The 21569-nt window shown below is 46.6% G+C and overlaps 1 protein-coding gene across 1 annotated transcript in view; it reads left to right on the forward strand.

Moving 5' to 3' along the window:
• The window catches only part of CHRDL2 (chordin like 2), a 122294-nt gene that overhangs the window by 80851 nt on the left and 19874 nt on the right, over positions 1-21569 (forward strand). Inside the window, exons 10-11 of the mRNA XM_038765163.1 lie at positions 11000-11176; positions 12016-12108. Coding sequence (XP_038621091.1) covers positions 11000-11176; positions 12016-12108 — 270 coding nt within the window. The remainder of the gene's footprint in view (positions 1-10999; positions 11177-12015; positions 12109-21569) is intronic.

The following is a 21569-nucleotide window of genomic DNA, read 5'->3' on the forward strand; positions in this document are numbered from 1 at the left end:
TCCTGGCATTCGGGGTGAACTCTTCCGGTAAGTAAATCTCCCCGAGCCTCCTTCCCACCCGGAGGGGCAAACAACGACAAATGGCTCTCGGAGGAAGTCCAGGGGACAGCTGCGGTCAGATTTTCAAGGCGAGAGGGAGTCCCCCCCGAGCAGAGAACCCCAGAGGTCAACTCTCGGCCCGGACGGTGCAGGGGGGTTGATGGGTTCGTTGCGTCTCGTTCAGAGGAATCGCAGCCCCCAGAGGAACACCTCGAACCCCGGCCGGCCGAGAGAGTGGAAGGAAAAGTCAAGGCCTCTCCGCCACCCTCTCGGATCTTGGGATGGAGAAGTCTCGCGGCCATTTTCAAGAAAGCGGATGAACTTTTAAAAACCATCGAAGAAGAAGACCCCGACAGGGAGAGGCGGTCCAAGGCCCGCAGAGGCGTTCAGAAGGAGCTGGCCCGCTACACGGCTCTTTATGAAGACAAGAAAAAGGCTGGCATGCCACCTAAATTGGACAGATTCTTCTCGAAAGATGAAAAAACCCTACCGCAGTCGGCGGAACGGACCTCTTCTTCCGCAGCCTCCAGCAAAGACTCGTAATCGTATTATAACTCCTCACTTAATGTTGTCATGTTCTGTTTGGAATGCCTTTAATGAAGATTAAAAAACAGTTTAACGATGTTGACGGTATATCGCATTGGGAAGGAATTTCACACCGAGAAGGTTCTTTGGGAAGACATACCCCACGGTGGAGTGTTGGCATTTATCGGGAGCTTAAAGTGTGCAGAGCACCGTCCTAAGTGTTTGGGAGAGGACAAGCCAACAGATTTAATAGACACATTCTTTACCCACAAGGAGCTTACAATCTAGAGAGGGAGTGTCTTTATTGAGGAGTATACTGTGTGCTTTCTAAGAGCTGGGGAAAGTTTAATAATAATTATTATTATTGTGGTATTTGTTAAGTGCCTACTATGTGCCAGGCACTGTACTAAGCGCTGAGGTGGATACAAGCAAATCGGGTGGGAAACAGTCCCTGTCCCACGTGGGGCTCACAGTCTCAATCCCCGTTTTTACAGATGAGGGAACTGAGGCACAGAGAAGTGATTTGCCCCGCGTCACACAGCAAACAAGTGGCAGTGCCAGGATTAGAACCCATGACCCTCTGACTGCCAGTCCCTTGCTCTATCCGCTACGCCATGTCGCTTCCCGAAAACAACAGAGTTGGTAGACGTGTTCCCTGCCCACAAGGAGCCTGTGGTCTAGAAGGATAGCCTGATATCCCCATCCACTCTGCAAACACATTTTCAAGGATCAAAACCCAGCTGGATTGTGCTAAAGATGGCTTTAGGATGTTGTCTATCAATCAGTGGTATTTATTGAGCACCTGTTACATGTAGACCATTGTTCTAAGCCTGGGATCAGGAAAAATGGATCGGGAAACGCTTATTGAAATTTCAAAAGAGCTTTGAAGATGCTGAGACCTTTGGCCTGGCAGATTTTGAGAAGTAGCATGGCTCAGTGGAAAAAGCCCGGGCTTTGGAGTCAGAAGTCATGGGTTCAAATCCCAGCTCTGCCAATTGTCAGCTGGGTGACTTTGGGCAAGTCACTTCGCTTCTCTGTGCCTCAGTTACCTCATCTGTAAAATGGGGATTAAAACTGTGAGCCCCCTGTGGGACCTGATCACCTTGTAACCTCTCCAGCGCTTAGAACAGTGCTTTGCACATAGTAAGCACTTAATAAATGCCATTATTATTATTATTGTTATTATTTTAAAGTGTGGAGGGAGCCACACTGTGTGAGCCAGGGGTTGGAGATGGAAGAGTTGAAGGCAAGGCAAAGAGGGGCTAGCTTCTGTCGTATTGTACTCTCCCAAGCACTCAGTACAGTGCTCTGCACATAATAAGCGCTCAATAAATATCATTGACTGATTGATTAGGGGGACAGAGTGTGAGGTGATGAAGTCCGTGAAGAGAACCGACATGTAGGAAGGAAAGAGAGATGGTAGAGAGCTTTGAAGCCAAGTGGGAAGGAATTTCTACTTGGAGAGACTGCAATGATAATTACGGTATTTGTTAAGAACTTACTATGTGCCAGACACTATACTAAGCCTGGGGTGGATACTAGCAAATTAGGTTGGACAGAATCCCTGTCCCGTGTGGATCTCATAGTCTCAATTCCCATTTTGCAGCTGAGGTAACCGAGGTACAGAAAAACAAAGTGACTTGCCCAGGATCACACGGCAGACAAGTGGTGAAGCCGGAATCAGAACCCACGACCTTCTGATTCCCAGGCCTGTGCTCTACCCATTACACCAAGGGCAAGACTGAGGGATTCCCCTCATATTCTCCACCTTCACCCCTTCTTCAGGACCCCCTCCCAGAGGGGACACACCGCCCTTCTCTACCCACTGAGGAAACCATAGTGCTCTGCACAAACAAACTCTCAATAAAGACTATCGATTGATCGATTAATTGATCTCCCCTGCCTCCAAGGAAGACGTAAACCAACCTAGCCTAAACTTCCTGGAGCTCAGAATTCCCCAGATGGGCTCCAGGACCCACTTTGGACCATCCTCATCTCCGTGGGCGGACTGGTATCGCGGTCTCCATCCTCCCAACCACCCCCAAAAATGGCAATTGAAAATCTGTCCTGGATTTGAAGTTACTTGGGGTGAGAGAGGCCTCCATTTCCTTTAACTCCCCAATCTGGGGCTGAATCAGTCAATCGATCAATCAACAATCTATGGTATATATTGGAGGCACGGCACTGTACTATGCACTTTGGAGAGTCCCAAGAAACAGGGTTGGGAAACATGATCCCTGACCTCAAGGAGTTTACAGTCCTAGTGGGGGAGAGAGGCAGAAAAATAAATTAACAGAGGAGAACCTTCGCTCACCTTTCCCAGAAATGTCTCATCCCAGCAATCTCTGCAGATCGAGCACATGACAAAATAAAAAAATAATAATAATGGTTTTTGTTAAGCACTTACTATGTGCCAAGCACTGTTCTAAGTGCTGGGGTAGATACAAGGTAATGATAATAGTCATAATAATCATAATGATGGTATTTCTTAAGCACTTATTATGTACAAAGCACTGTTCTAAGCGCTGGGGTAGATAACAAGGTCATGAGGTTGTCCCACGTGGGGCTCACAATCTTAATCCCCATTTTACAGATGAGGCCATTGAGGCACAGAGAAGTTAAGTGGCTTGCCCAAGGTCACACAGCAGCCAAGTGGTGGAAGCAGGATTAGAACCCAGGTCCTCTGATTCCTAAGCCCATATTCTTTCCAGTGTGCCATGCTGCTAGTTCTGACGTCAGAGGGTGTGGAGAAGAGCACAGGGGCAACACATCCAATGCACACACCAACCGCATTCACTCATTCAATCGTATTTACTGAGTGTTTACTGGGTGCGGAGCACTGTGCTAAGCACTTGGGAGAGTACAATATAACAACAACCAGACACAATGCCCACAGCCAGCGATAGTGCTGAGAGATTTACTAAAAGATCGGGTCCTGGGGAGGGGAGGTTGACCTTGGAGGGCTTCCTGGAGGACCACTTTATGGCTTTTATGGTGTTTGTTAAGTGCTTACTATGTGCCAGGTGCTGTACTAAACTCTGGGGTAGATAGAAGCTAATCAGGTTGGCCACGGATCGTGACCCATATGGGTCTTACAGTCCGTATGGACTCATTTTACAGATGAGGTGACTGAGGAACGGAGAATTGAAGTGATTTTCCCAAGGTCACACAGCAGGCCAGGTGGGACTGGAGCCAGGCTGGATTTTTGTGTGTAGTTTTGCAGGGAAGAAGGAAAATATGCTTTCAAAGAGAGGAAGGGGGAGATTATCAAATAAGACTTAATGCCAGCAGCTGGAAGTGATGGGAAAGCTCTCTCTAGACTGGAAACTCCTTGTGCCATAATAATGATGGCACTTAGTACAGTGCTCTGTACATAGTAAGCGCTCAATAAATACGATTGAATGAATTTGTCAAGCACTTACTATGTGCAAAGCACTCTTCTAAGCGCTGGGGAGCATACAAGGTGACCAGATTGTCCCACATGGGGCTCACAGTCTTCATCCCCATTTTCCAGATGAGGTCACTGAGGCCCAGAGAAGGGAAGTGACTTGCCCAAAGTCACACAGCTGACAATGGGCGGAGCCGGGATTTGAACCCAGGACCTCTGACTCCCAAGCCCGTGCTTTTTGCATTGAGCCATGCTGCTTCTGTTAGATTGTACAGAAGAATCTTGACAGAGATGCAGCATGGCTCAATGGAAAGAGCATGGGCTTTGGAGTCAGAGGTCATCATGGGTTCGAATCCCGGCTCCACCACATGTTTGCTGTGTGACCTTGGGCAACTCACTTAACTTCTCTGAGCCTCAGTTACCTCCCCCTTCTAGACTGTGAGCCCACTGTTGGGTAGGGAGCGTCTCTATATGTTGCCAACTTGTACTTCCCAAGCGCTTAATACAGTGCTCTGCACACAGTAAATATGATTGATTGATTGATTGATTGTGCTCTCCCAAGCTCTTAGTACTGTGCTCAGGGCTCAATAAGCGCTCAATAAATGTGATCGATTGATCGGAAACCCAATCACTGCCCGTCATCCACCCCAGAGTGCCAGGCACATAGGGAGCAGTTAGCCACTTCACAAATGCCGCAGTCGCTATTATTATTGTTATCATCATTATTTTGTAACAGCACCAGGTGATGTATTGAGGGGAGGGGGTCCAAAACAGGCCAACTGGCATCTCCCCCCTACCCCTCCGCTCCAGCACTTCAGGAAACTCACCTACCTCCCGGGGCCACAATGGCTCACTATCTGATGCTGGCACCCTGGCATCGTGGAGAGGCCCGAAAATTGGAAAGGGCTGGAGGAGCTGGCTTAGCCCCAGTCCCTGTGGGTTGCCGAGTTACAGGAACCGCTTCAAAAGCAACAAAACTCTATCCAGAAGGAAGAAGACCCGACCCTCCCCCTCGGGATATAATAATAATAATAATGATGGCATTTATTAAGCGCTTACTATGTGCAGAGCACTGTTCTAAGCGCTGGGGAGGTTACAAGGTGATCAGACCGTCCCACGGGGGGCTCACGGTCTTCATCCCCATTTTACAGGTGAGGGAACTGAGGCCCAGAGAAGTGAAGTGACTTGCCCAAAGTCACACAGCTCCCAGGTCTAACTCAAGGAGTAGCAATAGAGAAGCAGCGTGGCCTTGTGGATAGAGCCTAGACTCGGGGGTCAGGGGACCTGGGTTCTAATCCCCACTCAGCCACTTGCCCCCAGCTTGGAGCCCCCATCCCTCCCCACATCGGACAGATCCCAACTCTCCCCACGTTCAAATCCCTCCTACAATCCCACCTCTTCCAACAAGGCTTCTTTGGTTAATTCCCCAGCATCATGACTGAAGTTCCCTCCCTCCTTCTGGTACTTAGGAACTTACCTAAAACCCTCCTCAGCACTCATAAATATACGTCCGCTTTATTTATTTTTGACCTCTCTACTTGTAAATATGTTTAAAACTTGTCTCCCACGGAAGAGTGGAAGTTCCTTGTGGGCAGGGAATATGTCACTTCTATGCTTCCCAAGCGCCTAAGGCAGTGGACCCCACCAAGTGGATGTTCAGTAATAATAACAATAATAATTGTGGCAATTGTTAAGCACTTACTACAAGACAAACGCTATTCTAAGCACTGGGGTAGAGAAGCAGGGTGGCATAGTGGATAGAGCACGAGCCTGGAAGTTGGAAGGTCATGGGTTCTAATTCTGGCTCCACCATTTGTCTGCTGTGTGACATTGGGCAAGTCACTTCACTTCTCTGGGCCTCAATTATCTCATCTGTAAAATGGGGATTGAGACTATGAGCCCCACATGGGACTGGGACCGTGTCCAACCCGATTTGCTTGGATCCACCTCAGCGCTTCGTACAGTGTCCAATACAGTAAGTGCTTGATAAATACCGAAATTATTATTAATATTACAAGTTAAGTAGGTCGGACACAGTCCCTGTCCCATACGGGGCTCACAGTCTAAGTTTAGGAGGGAGAAGAGGTATTTAATCTCCATTTTAATCAATCAATCAATCGTATTTATTGAGCGCTTACTGTGTGCAGAGCACTGTACTAAGCACTTGGGAAGTACAAGTTGGCAACATATAGAGACTGTCCCTACCCAACAGTGGGCTCACAGTCTAAAATTTTAATGTTGAGGAACCTGAGTCTCAGAGAAGTGAAGTGATTTGCCCAGGATCACACAGCAAGCAATTGGCAGAATGGGGATTAGAACCCAATTCCTCTGACTCCCAAGAGAGGATGCCATGCGATTTCTTAAACATTCATTCATTCATTTATATTTATTGAGCGCTTACTGTGTGCAGACTACTGTACTAAGCGCTTGGGAAGTACAATTCAGCAACAAAGAACGACAACTAGAGACGATCCCTGCCCACACCAGGCTTACAGTCTAGAAGTGGGGAGACAGACATCAAAACAAGTCAACAGGCATCAATATAAATACATAGAATTATAGATATAGATACATCAAAATAAATAAACGAGCATTGCAAGTTGGGGAATAGCGGGTGAAAAGAGCAGAAGATTGGGCCAGGTTGTGGAGATTTTTGAAGCTAATGCGGACATCCCCCCGCCCTCCCTCGGCTCTTGTGGCTTCTGGGAATTTCTCACTCCGAGTAAGTTTGGGGTAGGTTGCCCAAACTTCAGCCCACCGGGCATTTAGTCAATACCGCTGGCTGGTTCTTGTAAGGTTTAGAGCTTACTTTGCAGCTTGGCGCACTTAGATCCATTCATTCATTCATTCAATCGTATTTATCGAGCGCTTACTGTGTGCAGAGCACTGTACTAAGCGCTTGGGAAGTACGAGTCGGCAACCTATAGAGACGATCCCGACCCAACAGCGGGCTCACAGTCTTAGATCAGACCTCTAGATGACCTTCCCCACCGTGAGAGTCGAGAAAATCTGCACAAAACGTATCTGAAAGGGGCCTGACTGGAAGACCGAGGCAATGCGACTGTGGTCTTCTAGTACCAGGATCCTGAGGAAAAGACCCGGGATGGGAGGGAGTTGGGTTGAATGGCACTATTACACTTCATTCGTTCTATTTGGATGTCCTGCTGACACCACAAATTTAATGCGTCCAAAACAGAACTCCTTATCTTCCCCCCCAAACCTGTCCTCCCCTTGACTTTCCTCTCGCTGCAGACGGCATCGTCATCCTTCCTGTCTCACGAGCCCGTAACCTTGGCGTTATTCTAGACTCATCTCTCTCATTCAACCCAAATATCCAATCTGTCATCATCATCATCATCATCATCAATCGTATTTATTGAGTGCTTACTATGTGCAGAGCACTGTACTAAGCGCTTGGGAAGTACAAATTGGCAACATATAGAGACAGTCCCTACCCAACAGTGGCCTCACAGTCTAAAAGCGGGAGACAGAGAACAAAACCAAACATACTAACAAAATAAAATAAATAGAATAGATATGTACAAATAAATTAGAGTAAAAAATATGTACAAACATATATACATATATACAATCTGTCACTAAATCCTGTCAGTTCAACCTTCACAACATCGCGAAAACCTGCCCTTTCCTCTCATCCAGACTTCTACAGCGTTAATCCAAGCATTTATCCTATCCCACCTTCATTACTGTATCAGCTTCCTTGCTGACCTCCCTGCCTCCTGTCTCTCCCAATTCCAGTCCATACTTCCTTCTGCTGCGTGGATCATCCTTCCACAGAAACGCTCAGTCCATGTTTCCCCACACTTCAGGAACCTCCAGTGGTTGCCAGCCACCTCCATATCCAAAAAAAACTTTTCCCCTTTGGCTTTAACGCACTCAGTTTCCTTGTCCCCTTCTACCTTACTTCGCTGCTGCAACCCAATTCACACACTTTGCTCCTCTAACGCCAACTTCAATTCATCTATCTCACGGCTGACTCCTCACTCATGTCCTGCCTCTGGCCTGGAATGCCCTCCTCCTTCATATCTGACAAGCGCTTAGTACAGTGCTCTGCACACAGTAAGCGCTCAATCAATACGATTGATTGACAATGACTCTCCCCCGCTTCAAAGCCTTATTGAAGGCCCATCTCCTCCAAGAGGCCTTCCCTAAGAGGAAGCAGCTTGGCTCAGTGGAAAGAGCCTGGGCTTTGGAGTCAGAGGTCATGGGTTCAAATCCCAGCTCTGCCACTTGTCAGCTGTGTGACTTTGGGCAAGTCACTTCACTTCTCTGGGCCTCAGTTCCCTCATCTGTAAAATGGGGATAAAGACTGTGAGCCTCCTGTGGACAACTTCATTGCCTTGTATCTCCCCCAGAGCTTAGAACAGTGCTTTGCACACAGTAAGTGCTTAATAAATATCATCATTATTAGTATTATTACTAAGCCCCCCTTTCCTCTTCTCCCACTCCCATCTGCATCACCCAAGTGACTTTGGGCAAGTCACTTCACTTCTCTGGGCCTCAGTTCCCTCATCTGTAAAATGGGGATGAATACTGTGAGCCCCCCGTGGGACAACCTGATCACCTTGTAACCTCCCCAGTGCTTAGAACAGTGCTTTGCACATAGTAAGCGCTTAATAAATGCCATTCATTCACCCAAGCACTTGGATTTGCCGCCTTAATTACTCCTCCCTCAGCCCCATAGCACTTATGTCCATAACTGTTGCATTTATATATATTCATGCCTGTCTCCCCTTCTAGACTGTAAGCTAGTCGTGGGCAGGGAATGTATTTACCAACTCTGTTATATTGTACCCACGCAAGAGTACAAAATTCATTTCATTCATTCATAGGCCATGTGTTCAAAAACCGGCTCTGCCAATTGTCAGCTGTGTGACCTTGGGCAAGTCACTTCACTTCTCTGGTCCTCATCTGTAATATGGGTATTAAGACTTGTGAGCCCCACGTGGGGCAACCTGATCACCTTGTATCTACCCCAGCGCTTAGAACAGTGCTTTGCAATCAATCAATCGTATTTATTGAGCGCTTACTGTGTGCAGAGCACTGTACTAAGCGCTTGGGAAGTACAAGTTGGCAACATATAGAGACGGTCCCTACCCAACAGTGGGCTCACAGTCTAAAAGGGGGAGACAGGGAACAAAACCAAACATACTAACAAAATAAAATAAATAGAATAGATATGTACAAGTAAAATAAATAGAGCAGTAAATATGTACAAATATATATATGTATATACAGGTGCTGTGGGGAAGGGAAGGAGGTAAGATGGGAGGATGGAGAGGGTAAGTGCTTAACACATAGTAAGTGCTTAACAAATGCCATTATTATTATTATTATTATTACTATTATTCATTGAGCCCCTTTGAGGTGATGGTTGTGATGTGGGGAAGCTGTGTAGCCTAATGGAAAGGCCAATGGGCCCAGAATTCAGAGGACCTGGGTTCAAATCCCACCTCTGCCTCTCACCTGCTGTGTCACCTTGGCAGCGTGGCTCAGTGGAAAGAGCACAGGCTTGGGAGCCAGAGGTCATGGGTTCTAATCCCAGCTCTGCCACTTGTCAGCTGTGTGACTTTGGGCAAGTCACTTCACTTCTCTGGGTCTCAGTTACCTCATCTGTAAAATGGGGATTAATAGTGTGAGCCCCATGTGGGACAACCTGATCACCTTGTATCCTCCCCAGTGCTTAGTACAGTGCTTTGCACATAGTAAGCACTTAACAAATGCCATTATTATTATTATTATTCTCTGGGTCTCAGTTACCTCATCTGTAAAGTGGGGATTAAGAGTGTGAGCTCCATGTGTGACAACCTGATCACCTTGTATCTTCCCCAGTGCTTAGGACAGTGCTTTGCACGTAGTAAACACTTAACAAATGCCATCATCATTATTATTATTATTTATTATTAGTATTCTCTGGGTCTCAGTTACCTCATCTGTAAAGTGGGGATTAAGAGTGTGAGCTCCATGTGGGACAACCTGATCACCTTGTATCTTCCCCAGTGCTTAGGACAGTGCTTTGCATGTAGTAAGCACTTAACAAATTCCATCATCATTATTATTATTTATTATTAGTATTCTCTGGGTCTCAGTTACCTCATCTGTAAAGTGGGGATTGAGAGTGTGAGCTCCATGTGGGACAACCTGATCACCTTGTATCTTCCCCAGTGCTTAGGACAGTGCTTTGCACGTAGTAAGCACTTAACAAATGCCATCATCATTATTATTATTTATTATTATTATTCTCTGGGTCTCAGTTACCTCATCTGTAAAGTGGGGATTGAGAGTGTGAGCCCCATGTGGGACAACCTGATCACCTTGTAACCTCCCCAGCGCTTAGGACAGTGCTTTGCACATAGTAAGCACTTAACAAATGCCATTGTTATTATTATTATTATTACCTTGGTAAAGTCACCACTTCTCTGTGCCTCACTTACCCCCATCTATAAAATGGGGATTAAATCTCACTCCCTCCTACGTAGACCATAAGCCCCATGGGGGATACGGCCTGGTATCCAACCTGATAATCTTATATCTACCAAGCACTTAGTACAGTGTAGTAAGAGCTTAATAAATGCCACCATTACTATTAGATGGCCACAGCGGGGGTGGGTGATACTGATGAAGGAGGCCAGTGGGGATGTAGCCGATCAGAGTGCCGAGTAACATTCATTCATTCATTCAATTGTATTTATTGCGCGCTAACTGTGTGCAGAGCACTGTACTTGGGAGGTACAAGTTGGCAACATATGGAGACGGTCCCTACCCAACAGCGGGCTCACAGTCTAGAAATAATTCTATAGTATACAGCTATAATTCTATTTATTCTGATAGTATTGACACCGGTCTACTTATTTTGTTGTGTGTCTCCCCCAAATAGACTGTGAGCCCGTTGTTGGGTAGGGACCGTCTCTACGTGTTGCCGATTTGTACTTCCCAAGCGCTTAGTACAGTGCTCGGCACACAGTAAGCGCTCAATAAATATGATTGAATGAATGAACAAGTAACAAACAACCTTGTCTTGCCCAGAGGACAAAGCGAAGCCGAATGAGGAGGAGAGCAACTTCACCAAGTGCCTCAAGCGTCCCAGCCGGGTCCCGGCCCACGAGCTCCCGTCCGAAACTCCCGAGGTCCAGCCTCAGGTCTCTGCCGAGAGGGAGTCCGCGGAGGAGGTGGTGGAGGTCTTCGTCTGGAAGCTAGTGAAAGGTCAGAGCCGGGGGGTGGGGGTCTAGTCTACCCTGGATCCCTCACATTTGCACTGGGATCCTACAGGCTCAAGGCCGCTAGTCTCTGGGGGTCAAAGGGCACATCCACCCACCTTCTGAACGGATTTCTCCGACACGGGGTGGAAATGCTTGTCCTCAAACTGGGAAGAATCCAAGGTGAGAAGCAGTCGGTCCGTCAGCCGCGTTTACTGAGCACTTACCGTGTGCAGAGCATTGTAATGGTCTGTGTTAAGCGTTTACTATGTGCAAAGTGCTGGGGAGGTTACAAGGTGATCAGGTTGTCCCACGGGGGCTCACAGTCTTCATCCCCACTTTCCAGATGAGGGAACTGAGGCCCGGAGAAGGGAAGTGACTGGCCCAAAGTCACACACCTGACAGTTGGCAGAGCCGGGATTTGAACCCGTGGCCTCTGACTCCAAAGCCGGTGCTCTTTCCACTGAGCCACGCTGCTTCTCATACTAAGAGGTTGGAAGAATACAACAATAAACAGACACATTCCCTGCCCACAGCGAGCTTACCGTCTAGAGGACCAGCCTACAGTATAGAAGCAGCATGGCCTAGTGGGACGAGCACGGGCCTGGGAATGAGAGAACCCGGGTTCTAAACCGGGCTCTGCCAACTGCTTGCCGTGTGAGTTTGAGCAAGTCATTTTACTTTCCTTAACTGTAAAATGGGGATTAAACATCTATTCTCTTTCCTATTTAGACTGTGAGCCCTAAACGGGACAGGTACTGTGTCCCACCTAATTCTCTCCAGAGCTGATGCCACTGAAAAGGCCTTATTTCCAGCTACCATTCACGCCCACGTTTCTGCCCCCAGGAATCTTCCACCTGATGCAGATCAAGAAAGGCAAGAAGGAAGAGTTCCAACAAGAGGACCAGAGCTCCTCGACACTTCCGCAGACGAATGAAGGTAAGCGGGCGAGCCGGCCCCTGGGATGTGGGAAAGTGGGCGAGACAGTTCCTGGCACAAAGTAATTAATAAATATCATAGAAAAGAGAGGGGGAGAATCACACAGAATGGGAAGATGATGCTTGGAATTCGGACGGAGTCATTGCCCCAGTCCCAGGGATGGATAAGGGACGAGGAGGAAGCATCTTGATTCATTCATTCATTTAGTCGTATTTATTGAGCGCTTACTGTGTGCAGAGCGCTACCCCCAAGGACAAAACTTACTGCTTTGATCTCTTCTAGAAGGAGTGTGACCCCGGGGAAAGAGCGAAGCAGTGTGGCTCAGTGGAAAGAGCACAGGCTTGGGAGTCAGAGGTCATGGGTTCGAATCCTGGCTCCGCCACTTGTCAGCTGTGTGACCTTGGGCAAGTCACTTCACTTCTCTGGGCCTCAGTTCCCTCATCTGTAAAATGGGGACTAAGACTGTGAGCCCCATGTGGGACAACCTTGATCACCTTGTATCCCCCCCAGCACTTAGAACAGTGCTTGGCACATAGTAAGCACTTAACAAATACCACCATTATTATTATTATTATTCAAGGGACCTGGGTTCTAAATCCCGGCCCCACCGCCTGCCTGCTGGGTGACCTTTGGCAAGTCATTTCACTTCTCTGGGCCTCATTCATTTATTCAATCGTATTTCCTGAGCACTTACTATGTGCAGAGCACTGTACTAAGTGCTTGGAAAGTACAATTTGGCAGCAGATAGAAACAATCCCTACCCAACAACGGGCTCACAATCTAGAAGAGACTCAGTTTCCTCATCTGTAAAGTGGGGGTTCAATACCAACTCTCCCTCCTACTTAGGCTGTGAGACCCATGTGTCCGATCTGATTAGCTTATATCCTCCCCATTGCTTATTACTGTGCTCTGGCACATAGTAAGTGCTTAACAAATACCATTATTATCAGTACAATCATGATTATCACACAATCAATCAATGGAATTTAATTTTTTATTTTTTATGGTATTTTAAGGTGCTTCCTATATACCATTATTATCAGTATAATCATTATTCTCACACAATCAATCAATCAATGGAATTTAATTTTTAATTTTTTATGGTATTTTTAGGTGCTTCCTTTGTACCATTATTATCAGCATAATCATTATTATCACACAATCAATCAATCAATGGAATTTATTTTTTTTATGGTATTTGTTAGGTGCTTCCTATGTGTTAAACACTGTGCTAAGCACTGGGATAGATACATGTTAATTAAGTTGGCCACAGTCTCTGTCCCACAAGCGTTTCGCAGTCTAAGCAGGAGGGAGAACAGCTTATTTATTGAGCCCTTACCAGGTGCAGAGCTTGGAAGAGTCAATCAATCAATCGTATTTATTGAGCGCTTACTGTGTGCAGAGCACTGGACTAAGCACTTGGGAAGTACAAGTTGGCAACATCTAGAGACGGTCCCTATGCAACAGTGGGCTCACAGTCTAAAAGGGGGAGACAGAGAACAAAACCAAACATACTAACAAAATAAAATAGATTAAATATGTACAAGTAAAATAAATAAATAGAGTAATAAATATGTACAAACATATATACATATATACAGGTGCTGTGGGGATCCAACAGAGTGTGTAGACATGTTCCCTGTCCACAAGAAGCTTACAGGTTAGAGGGGGAGACAGACACTAAATTAAATTACAGGTAAGAGTAAGCCACAGAATAGAAATGTATGTCCTTAAGTGCTTAGAACAGTGCCTGGTACATAGTAAGTGCTTAACAAATACTATTATTATCAGTGCAGTGATAAGAGGATTGCACGCCCAAGTGCTCAGCTGACTTGAAAGTGCTGAAATCAATCAATCGTATTTATTGAGAGCTTACTGTGTGCAGAGCACTGTACTAAGCACTTGGGAAGTACAAGTTGGCAACATCTAGAGACAGTCCCTACCCAACAGTGGGCTCACAGGCTAAAAGGGGGAGATAGAGAACAAAACCAAACATACTAACAAAATAAAATAAATAGAATAGATATGTACAAGTAAAATAAATAAATAAATAGAGTAATAAATATGTACAAACACTGAAAGGGCAGTGGGGTAGAGAATAGAGGGCCAGATAAGTTGGGAAGAGAAGGGATTAATCAGGCTTTGCTTCATTACCTTCAACGGAAAAAAATAAACCCAAACCCTAAGGGCCTGAAGGACGGGAAAATCATCGCCATTTTCCAGCAGTCAGTCAGTCAAGTGTATTTATTGAGTGCTTACTGTGTGCGGAGCACTGTACTAAGCGCTTGGAAGAGTATAATAGAACAGATACGTTCCCTGCCCACAACGAGCTTACAGTCTAGAGACGAGCTTAAGATGAGAGTTGACTGGGAGAGACACCCCTGGTGTACATATCTATTCTATTTATTTTATTTTGTTAGTATGTTTGGTTTTGTTCTCTGTCTCCCCGTTTTAGACTGTGAGCCCACTGTTGGGTAGGGACTGTCTCTATATGTTGCCAACTTGGACTTCCCAAGCGCTTAGTACAGTGCTCTGCACACAGTAAGCGCTCAATAAATACAATTGATTGATTGATTGATTGATTGATTCCATGGTTGGCAGGACTCTACCCAGAGTCCTCCTGGGCCCGTGACCAAAGAACAACATGGTCTCGGTACCAAGTCACACCAAACCCGATTTGCTTGTATCCACCCCAGTGCTTAGTACAGTGCCTGGCACACAGTAAGTGCTTAACAAATCAATCAATCAATCAATCATATTTATTGAGTGCTTACTGTGTGCAGAGCACTGTACTAAGCGCTTGGGAAGTACAAGTTGGCAACATATAGAGACAGTCCCTACCCAACAGTGGGCTCACTTATTATTATTATATAACAATATGATATATTGTTATACAATATAACAATATAATAATTATTATTATATAACAATCAATCAATTATATTTATTGAGCACTTACTGTGTGCAGAGCACTGTGCTAAGCGCTTGGGAAGTCCAAGTTGGCAACATATAGAGATGGTCCCTACCCAACAGTGGGCTCACAGTCTAGAAGGGGGAGACAGAGAACAAAACAAAACATATTAACAAAATAAAATAAATAGAATAGATATGTACAAGTAAAATAAATAGAGTAATAAATATGTACAAACACATATACATATAGACAGGTGCTGTGGGGAAGGGAAGAGGTAAGGCGGGGGGATGGAAATGGGGAGGGGGACATACTATATATTATATTATATATTATATATATATTATATTATTATTATATTATAGTATAGTCTAATGTTGTACTGTATAACAATATAACAATTATATAACAATATAATATATTGTTATAATATAACAATAATAATAATAATAATTGTGGTATTTGTTAAGTGCTTACTATGTGCCAGGCACTGTACTAAGAGCTGGGATGGATACAAGGTGATCAGGTTGTCGCATGTGGGGCTCACAGTCTTAATCCCCATTTTACAGATGAGGGAACTGAGGCGCAGAGAAGTGAAGTGACTTGCTCAAAGTCACACATTTGACAAGTGGCGGAGTCGGGATTAGAACCCACGACCTCTGACTCCCAAGCCCGGGCTCTTTCATTCATTCGTTCATTCATTCAGTCGCATTTATTGAGCGCTTACTGTGTGCAGAGCACTGTACCAAGCGCTTGGGAAGTGCAAGTTGGCAACATATAGAGACGGTCCCTACCCAACAATGGGTTCACGGCTCTTGCCACTAAGCCACGCTGGGATCCAAACACAGTCCACAAAACACCTTAGCAGCATGATAGACTTAATGATAGCATTAAGCGCTTAGTACAGTGCTCTGCACACAGTAAGCGCTCAATAAGTACGATTGATGATAGACACAAAAATAGGGCAGAAAGGGCCATAACAAGACCTTTCTTTTATATCACTAAATCCAGTCGATTAGTCTGAGTAGATCGCCTGGCTACTTAGAGAAGCAGCGTGGCTCAGTGGAAAGAGCCCGGGCTTTGGAGTCGGAGGTCATGGGTTCAAATCCCGACTCCACCAATTGTCATCTGTGTGACTTTGGGCAAGTCAACTTCTCTGAGCCTCAGTTACCTCACCTGTAAAATGGGGATTAAGACTGTGAGCCCCCTGTGGGACAACCTGATCACTTTGTAACCTCCCCAGCGCTTAGAACAGTGCTCTGCACATAATAAGCGCTTAATAAATGCCATTATTATTATTATTATTACTTAGGCCACTCCATGATGTTATGTTTGGTTGGGGAAGGAGGTGAAGGGTCCCTGCCTGCCCCCTGCCCCCAGGACTCAGCAGGTTTCCTATCCAGCCCCACGACACTTATAATGTCCATATTAATCATTTATTTATTTCTATTAATGTCTGTCTCCCCTTCTAGACTGTACGCTCATTGTGGGCAGGGAATGTGGCTCCGCTACTTGTCAGCTGTGTGATGTTGGGCAAGTCACTTCACTTCTCTGTGCCTCAGTTCCCTCATCTGTAAAACGGGGATAAAGACTGTGAGCCCCACGTGGGACCACCTCATGACCTTGTACGCCCCCAGCACTTAGAACAGTGCTTTGCACATAGTAAGCGCTTAATAAATGCCGTTATTATTATTATTATTTATACGGCTCATTCATTCATTCATTCACTCAATCGTATTTATTGAGCGCTTACTCCGTGCAGAGCACCGTACTAAGCACTTGGGAGAATACACTATAACAATAAACAGACACATTCCCTGCCCACAGTGAGCTTACAGTCTAGCGGGGGGAGACAGACATGAATATAAATCGATAAATAACGGATATGGACGTAAGTGGTGTGGGGCTGGGAGAGGGATGAATAAAGGGAGCGAGTCAGGGCGACGCAGGAGGGAGTGGGGGAAGAGGAAAGGAGGGCTTAGTCTGGGAAGGCTTCCTGGAGGAGATGGGCCTTCAGTAAGGATTTGAAGGGAGGGAGGGTCATTGTCTGTCGGATTATTTTGTTAATATGTTTGGTTTTGTTCTCTGTCTCCCCCTTCTAGACTGTGAGCCCACTGTTGGGTAGGGACTGTCTCTATATGTTGCCAACTTGGACTTCCCAAGCGCTTAGTACAGTGCTCTGCTCACAGTAAGCGCTCAATAAATACGATTGATTGATTTGAGGAGGGACGGCGGGACAGGCCAGAGGCAGGACGTGGGCGAGGGATAGGAGGTGAGTGAGACAAGACGGAGGTACAGTGAGAAGGGGAGCATTAAAGAAGTAAAGGAAGAGTAGCAAGTGGAGCCTGTCCCGCCATCGACCCCCGGCCCTCGTCCTCCCCCGGGCCTGGAATGGCCTCCCTCTGCCCATCCGCCAAGCTAGCTCTCTTCCTCCCTTCAAGGCCCTGCTGAGAGCTCACCTCCTCCAGGAGGCCTTCCTAGACTGAGCCCCTTCCTTCCTCTCCCCCTCGTCCCCCTCTCCATCTCCCCCATCTTACCTCCTTCCCTTTCCCACAGCACCTGTATATTTGTATATATGTTTGTACATATTTATTACTCTATTTATTTTACTTGTACATATCCATCCTATTTATTTTATTTTGTTAATATGTTTGGCTTTGTTCTCCGTCTCCCCCTTTTAGACTGTGAGCCCACTGTTGGGTAGGGACTGTCTCTATGTGTTGCCAGTTTGTACTTCCCAAGCGCTTAGTACAGTGCTCTGCACATAGTAAGCGCTCAATAAATATGATTGATGATGATGATGAGGTAGGAGGGAGCACGGTGGTTGAGTGCTTTGAAACCAGTGGTGGGGAGCTTAGTACAGTGCTCTGTACACAGTAAGCTCTCAATAAATATGACTGACTGACCGGCCGGCTCTAGGAGAGAGACGGCCAAGGCCGGGAGTTGTCCCTGCTTGAATCCGGGCCTTGGCGCTGTGCTGGCCTGCGGCCTAGGGGCTGCTTCCCCCTCCCACCCTGGCAAGACGGGAATGCCCTCTCTATTCCAGGAGGACTTCCTGGAGGAGGAAAGCCCCAGGCTGAACCTTTACAGGAAAGATGAGGCCAGGGGAGGCGGAGAGAGAGCCAAGCCCCGTGGGCTGGGAGAGGCCGGGCCAGGCCCCGGCGTGCTTAGCACAGTGCTCTGCACACAGTAAGCCCTCAATAAATATGACTGAATGAATTTGGAGGAGGGAAGGACCAGCCAAAGATTCCTCAAGCAGCGGGAGAGAAATAATAATAATAATCATCATCATCATCATCATCATCAATCGCATTTATTGAGCGCTTACTATGTGCAGAGCACTGTACTAAGCGCTTGGGAAGTACAAATTGGCAACATATAGAGACAGTCCCTACCCAACAGTGGGCTCACAGTCTAAAAGGGGGAGACAGAGATTGACAGAGACATAATAACATTTATTAAGCCCTTACTGTGTGCAAAGCACTGTTCTAAGCGCTGGGGAGGTTACAAGGTGATCAGGTTGTCCCATGGGGGGCTCACAGTCTTCATCCCCATTTTACAGATGAGGGAACTGAGGCCCAGAGAATCAGTCAATCAATCGTATTTATTGAGCGCTTACTGTGTGCAGAGCACTGTACTAAGCGCTTGGGAGGTACAAGCTGGCAATATATAGAGACAGTCCCTACCCAACAGTGGGCTCACAGTCTAAAAGGGGGAGACAGAGAACAAAACCAAATATACTAACAAAATAAAATAAATAGAATAGATATGTACAAGTAAAAGTGAAGTGACTTGCCCAAAGTCACACAGCTGGCAATTGGCGGAGCCGGGATTTGAACCCTTGACCTCTGACTCCAAAGCCCATGCTCTTTCCACTGAGCCCCGCTGACTGTTGCCAATGTGTACTTCCCAAGCGCTTAGTACAGTGCTCTGCACACAGTAAGCGCTCAATAAATACGACTGAATGAATGAAAAATGAATGACTGGTGAAAGCTTTCCTCCCTGGCTACAGGACTCCTCCTCAATTAATCAATCAATCAATGATATTTATTGAGTGCTTACTACTAGTACTACTAATAATAATTGTGGTATTTGTTAAGTGCTTATTGTGTGCCAAGTACTGTACTAAGCGCTGGGGTGGAAACAAGCAAATTGAGTTGGACACAGTCCAGGTCCCACGTGGGGCTCACAGTCTCCATCCCCATTTAACAGATGAGGTCACTGAGGCACAGAGAAGTGAAGTGACTTGCCCAAGGTCACACAGCCGACAAGGGTCAGAGGCTGGTATGCTCAATCTACAACTCCATGTTATTTGGAGAAGCAGCGTGGGCTCAGCGGAAAGAGCCCGGGCTTTGGAGTCAGAGGTCATGGGTTCAAATCCCGGCTCTGCCACTTGTCAGCTGTGTGACTCTGGGCAAGTCACTTCACTTCTCTGGGCCTCAGTTACCTCATCTGTTAAATGGGGATGAAAACTGTGAGCCCCCCGTGGGACAACCTGATCACCTTGTAACCTCCCCAGCGCTGAGAATGGCGCTCTGCACACAGTAAGCGCTTAATAAATGCTATTATTATTATTTCTCTCCCGCTGGGCCTCAGTTACCTCATCTGTAAAATGGGGATTAAGACTGTGAGCCCCTCGTGGGACAACCTGATCACCTTGTAACCTCCCCAGCGCTGAGAATGGTGCTCTGCACACAGTAAGCGCTTAATAAATGCTATTATTATTATTATTATTATTATTTCTCTCCCGCTGGGCCTCAGTTACCTCATCTGTAAAATGGGGATTAAGACTGTGAGCCCCTCGTGGGACAACCTGATCACCTTGTAACCTCCCCAGCGCTTAGAACAGTGCTTTGCACATAGTAAGCGCTTACTAAATGCAATTATTATTATTATTATTATTGTGCAGAGCACTGTTCTAAGCGCTCCTGGGACAAGCTGGGCGTGGGTGGGCTGGAGGGTGTCGGGGGATGGAGATCGAACAGGGATTTGCCAAGGGAGGGAGGAGGGTCTGTCTACTGTTGTATTGTACTCTTCCAAGCGCTTAGTACAGTGCTCTGCACACAGTAAGCACTCAATAAATAGGATTCGATGAGCGAATGAATGAAGGGGAAAGTCCAAGACCAGACGAAGGCCCAGAAATCCGGATACTGATTGCCCCACCTCACTGTCAATCAATTCATCAAAAGTGCTATTTATTGAATGCTTACAGAGCACTGATCAACGCTCAAAGAGCCAGGGCCTTTACAGTATGAACCTTCCGGGATGACTTTCACTCTTCAGGAGCCAAAATGTCCAATAATAACTGTAGTATTTGTTAAGCGCTTACTACGCACCAGGCACTGTACTAAGCGCCGGGGTGGATATAAGCAAATCGGACTGGACACAGTCCCCGTCCCCCATGGGATCCACACTCTCAATCTCCATTTTACAGATGAGGTAACTGAAGCCCAGAGAAGCGCAACGATTTGCCTGAGGTCACGCAGCGGACAGGTGGCAGAGGCAGGATTAAAACCCATGACCCTCTGATTCCCGGGGTTCCTGGGCCCAGCAGGCCCACAGAGGGGTGGGAGGCAGGGGGGGGCTTTTCCAACCTGCCCAAATCCAGCTAGGCACCCGGAGCAGTCAATCGATTAATCAATCAATGGGCTGCATTGAGCAATTACTATGTGCAGAGCGCTTTACTAAGCACTTGGAGGAGTCCAATACAACAGGCCACTCAGAGGCCAGTTCAGGCCAGTCGGAATCACCATCCTTCCCAACTGACCAGTAGGGAAAAGGCAGCCCAGAGAGGGCGGAGACCGGTTGTTGGCCACACAGCACGTTAATCAATCAATGGTACTTACTGAGCACTTACTGTGTATGGAGCACTGTACTAAGTGCTTGTGAAAATGCAACGGAGTTCGGGGGTTTTTTTGGCATTTGTTAAGCGCTTACTATATACCAGGCACTGTACTAAGCACGGGGGTAGATATAAGATAATCATCATCATCATCATCAATCGTATTTAGGGAGTGCTTACTGTGTGCAGAGCACTGTACTAAGCGCTTGGGAAGTCCAAGTTGGCAACATAGAGAGACGGTCCCTACCCAACAGTGGGCTCACAGTCTAAAAGATAATCAGTTTGGACACAGTTCCCGTCCCTTGTGGGGCTCAAGGTCTTAAGCCCCATTTTACAGATGAGGGAACTGAGGCGCAAAGAAGTGACTTGCCCAAGGTCGCACAGCAGACAAGTGGTGGAGCCCCAGCGTGGCTCAGTGGAAAGAGCCCGGGCTTTGGAGTCAGAGGTCATGGGTTCGAATCCCGACTCCACCACAAGTCTGCTGTGGGACCTTGGGCAAGTCACTTACCTCCTCTGAGCCTCAGTTACCTTGTCTGTAAAATGGAGATTAAGACTGTGAGCCCCACGTGGAACAACTTGATCACCTTGTATCCTCCCCGGCGCTTAGAACAGTGCTCTGCACATAGTAAGTGCTTAACAAATGCTATTATTATTATTATTATTATTATTATTATTTTTCTGTCTCCCAGGCCCAGGCTCTAGCCACCA

The sequence above is a fragment of the Tachyglossus aculeatus genome, chromosome 2 (genome assembly GCF_015852505.1).
Source record: "Tachyglossus aculeatus isolate mTacAcu1 chromosome 2, mTacAcu1.pri, whole genome shotgun sequence".
NCBI lineage: Eukaryota > Metazoa > Chordata > Mammalia > Monotremata > Tachyglossidae > Tachyglossus > Tachyglossus aculeatus.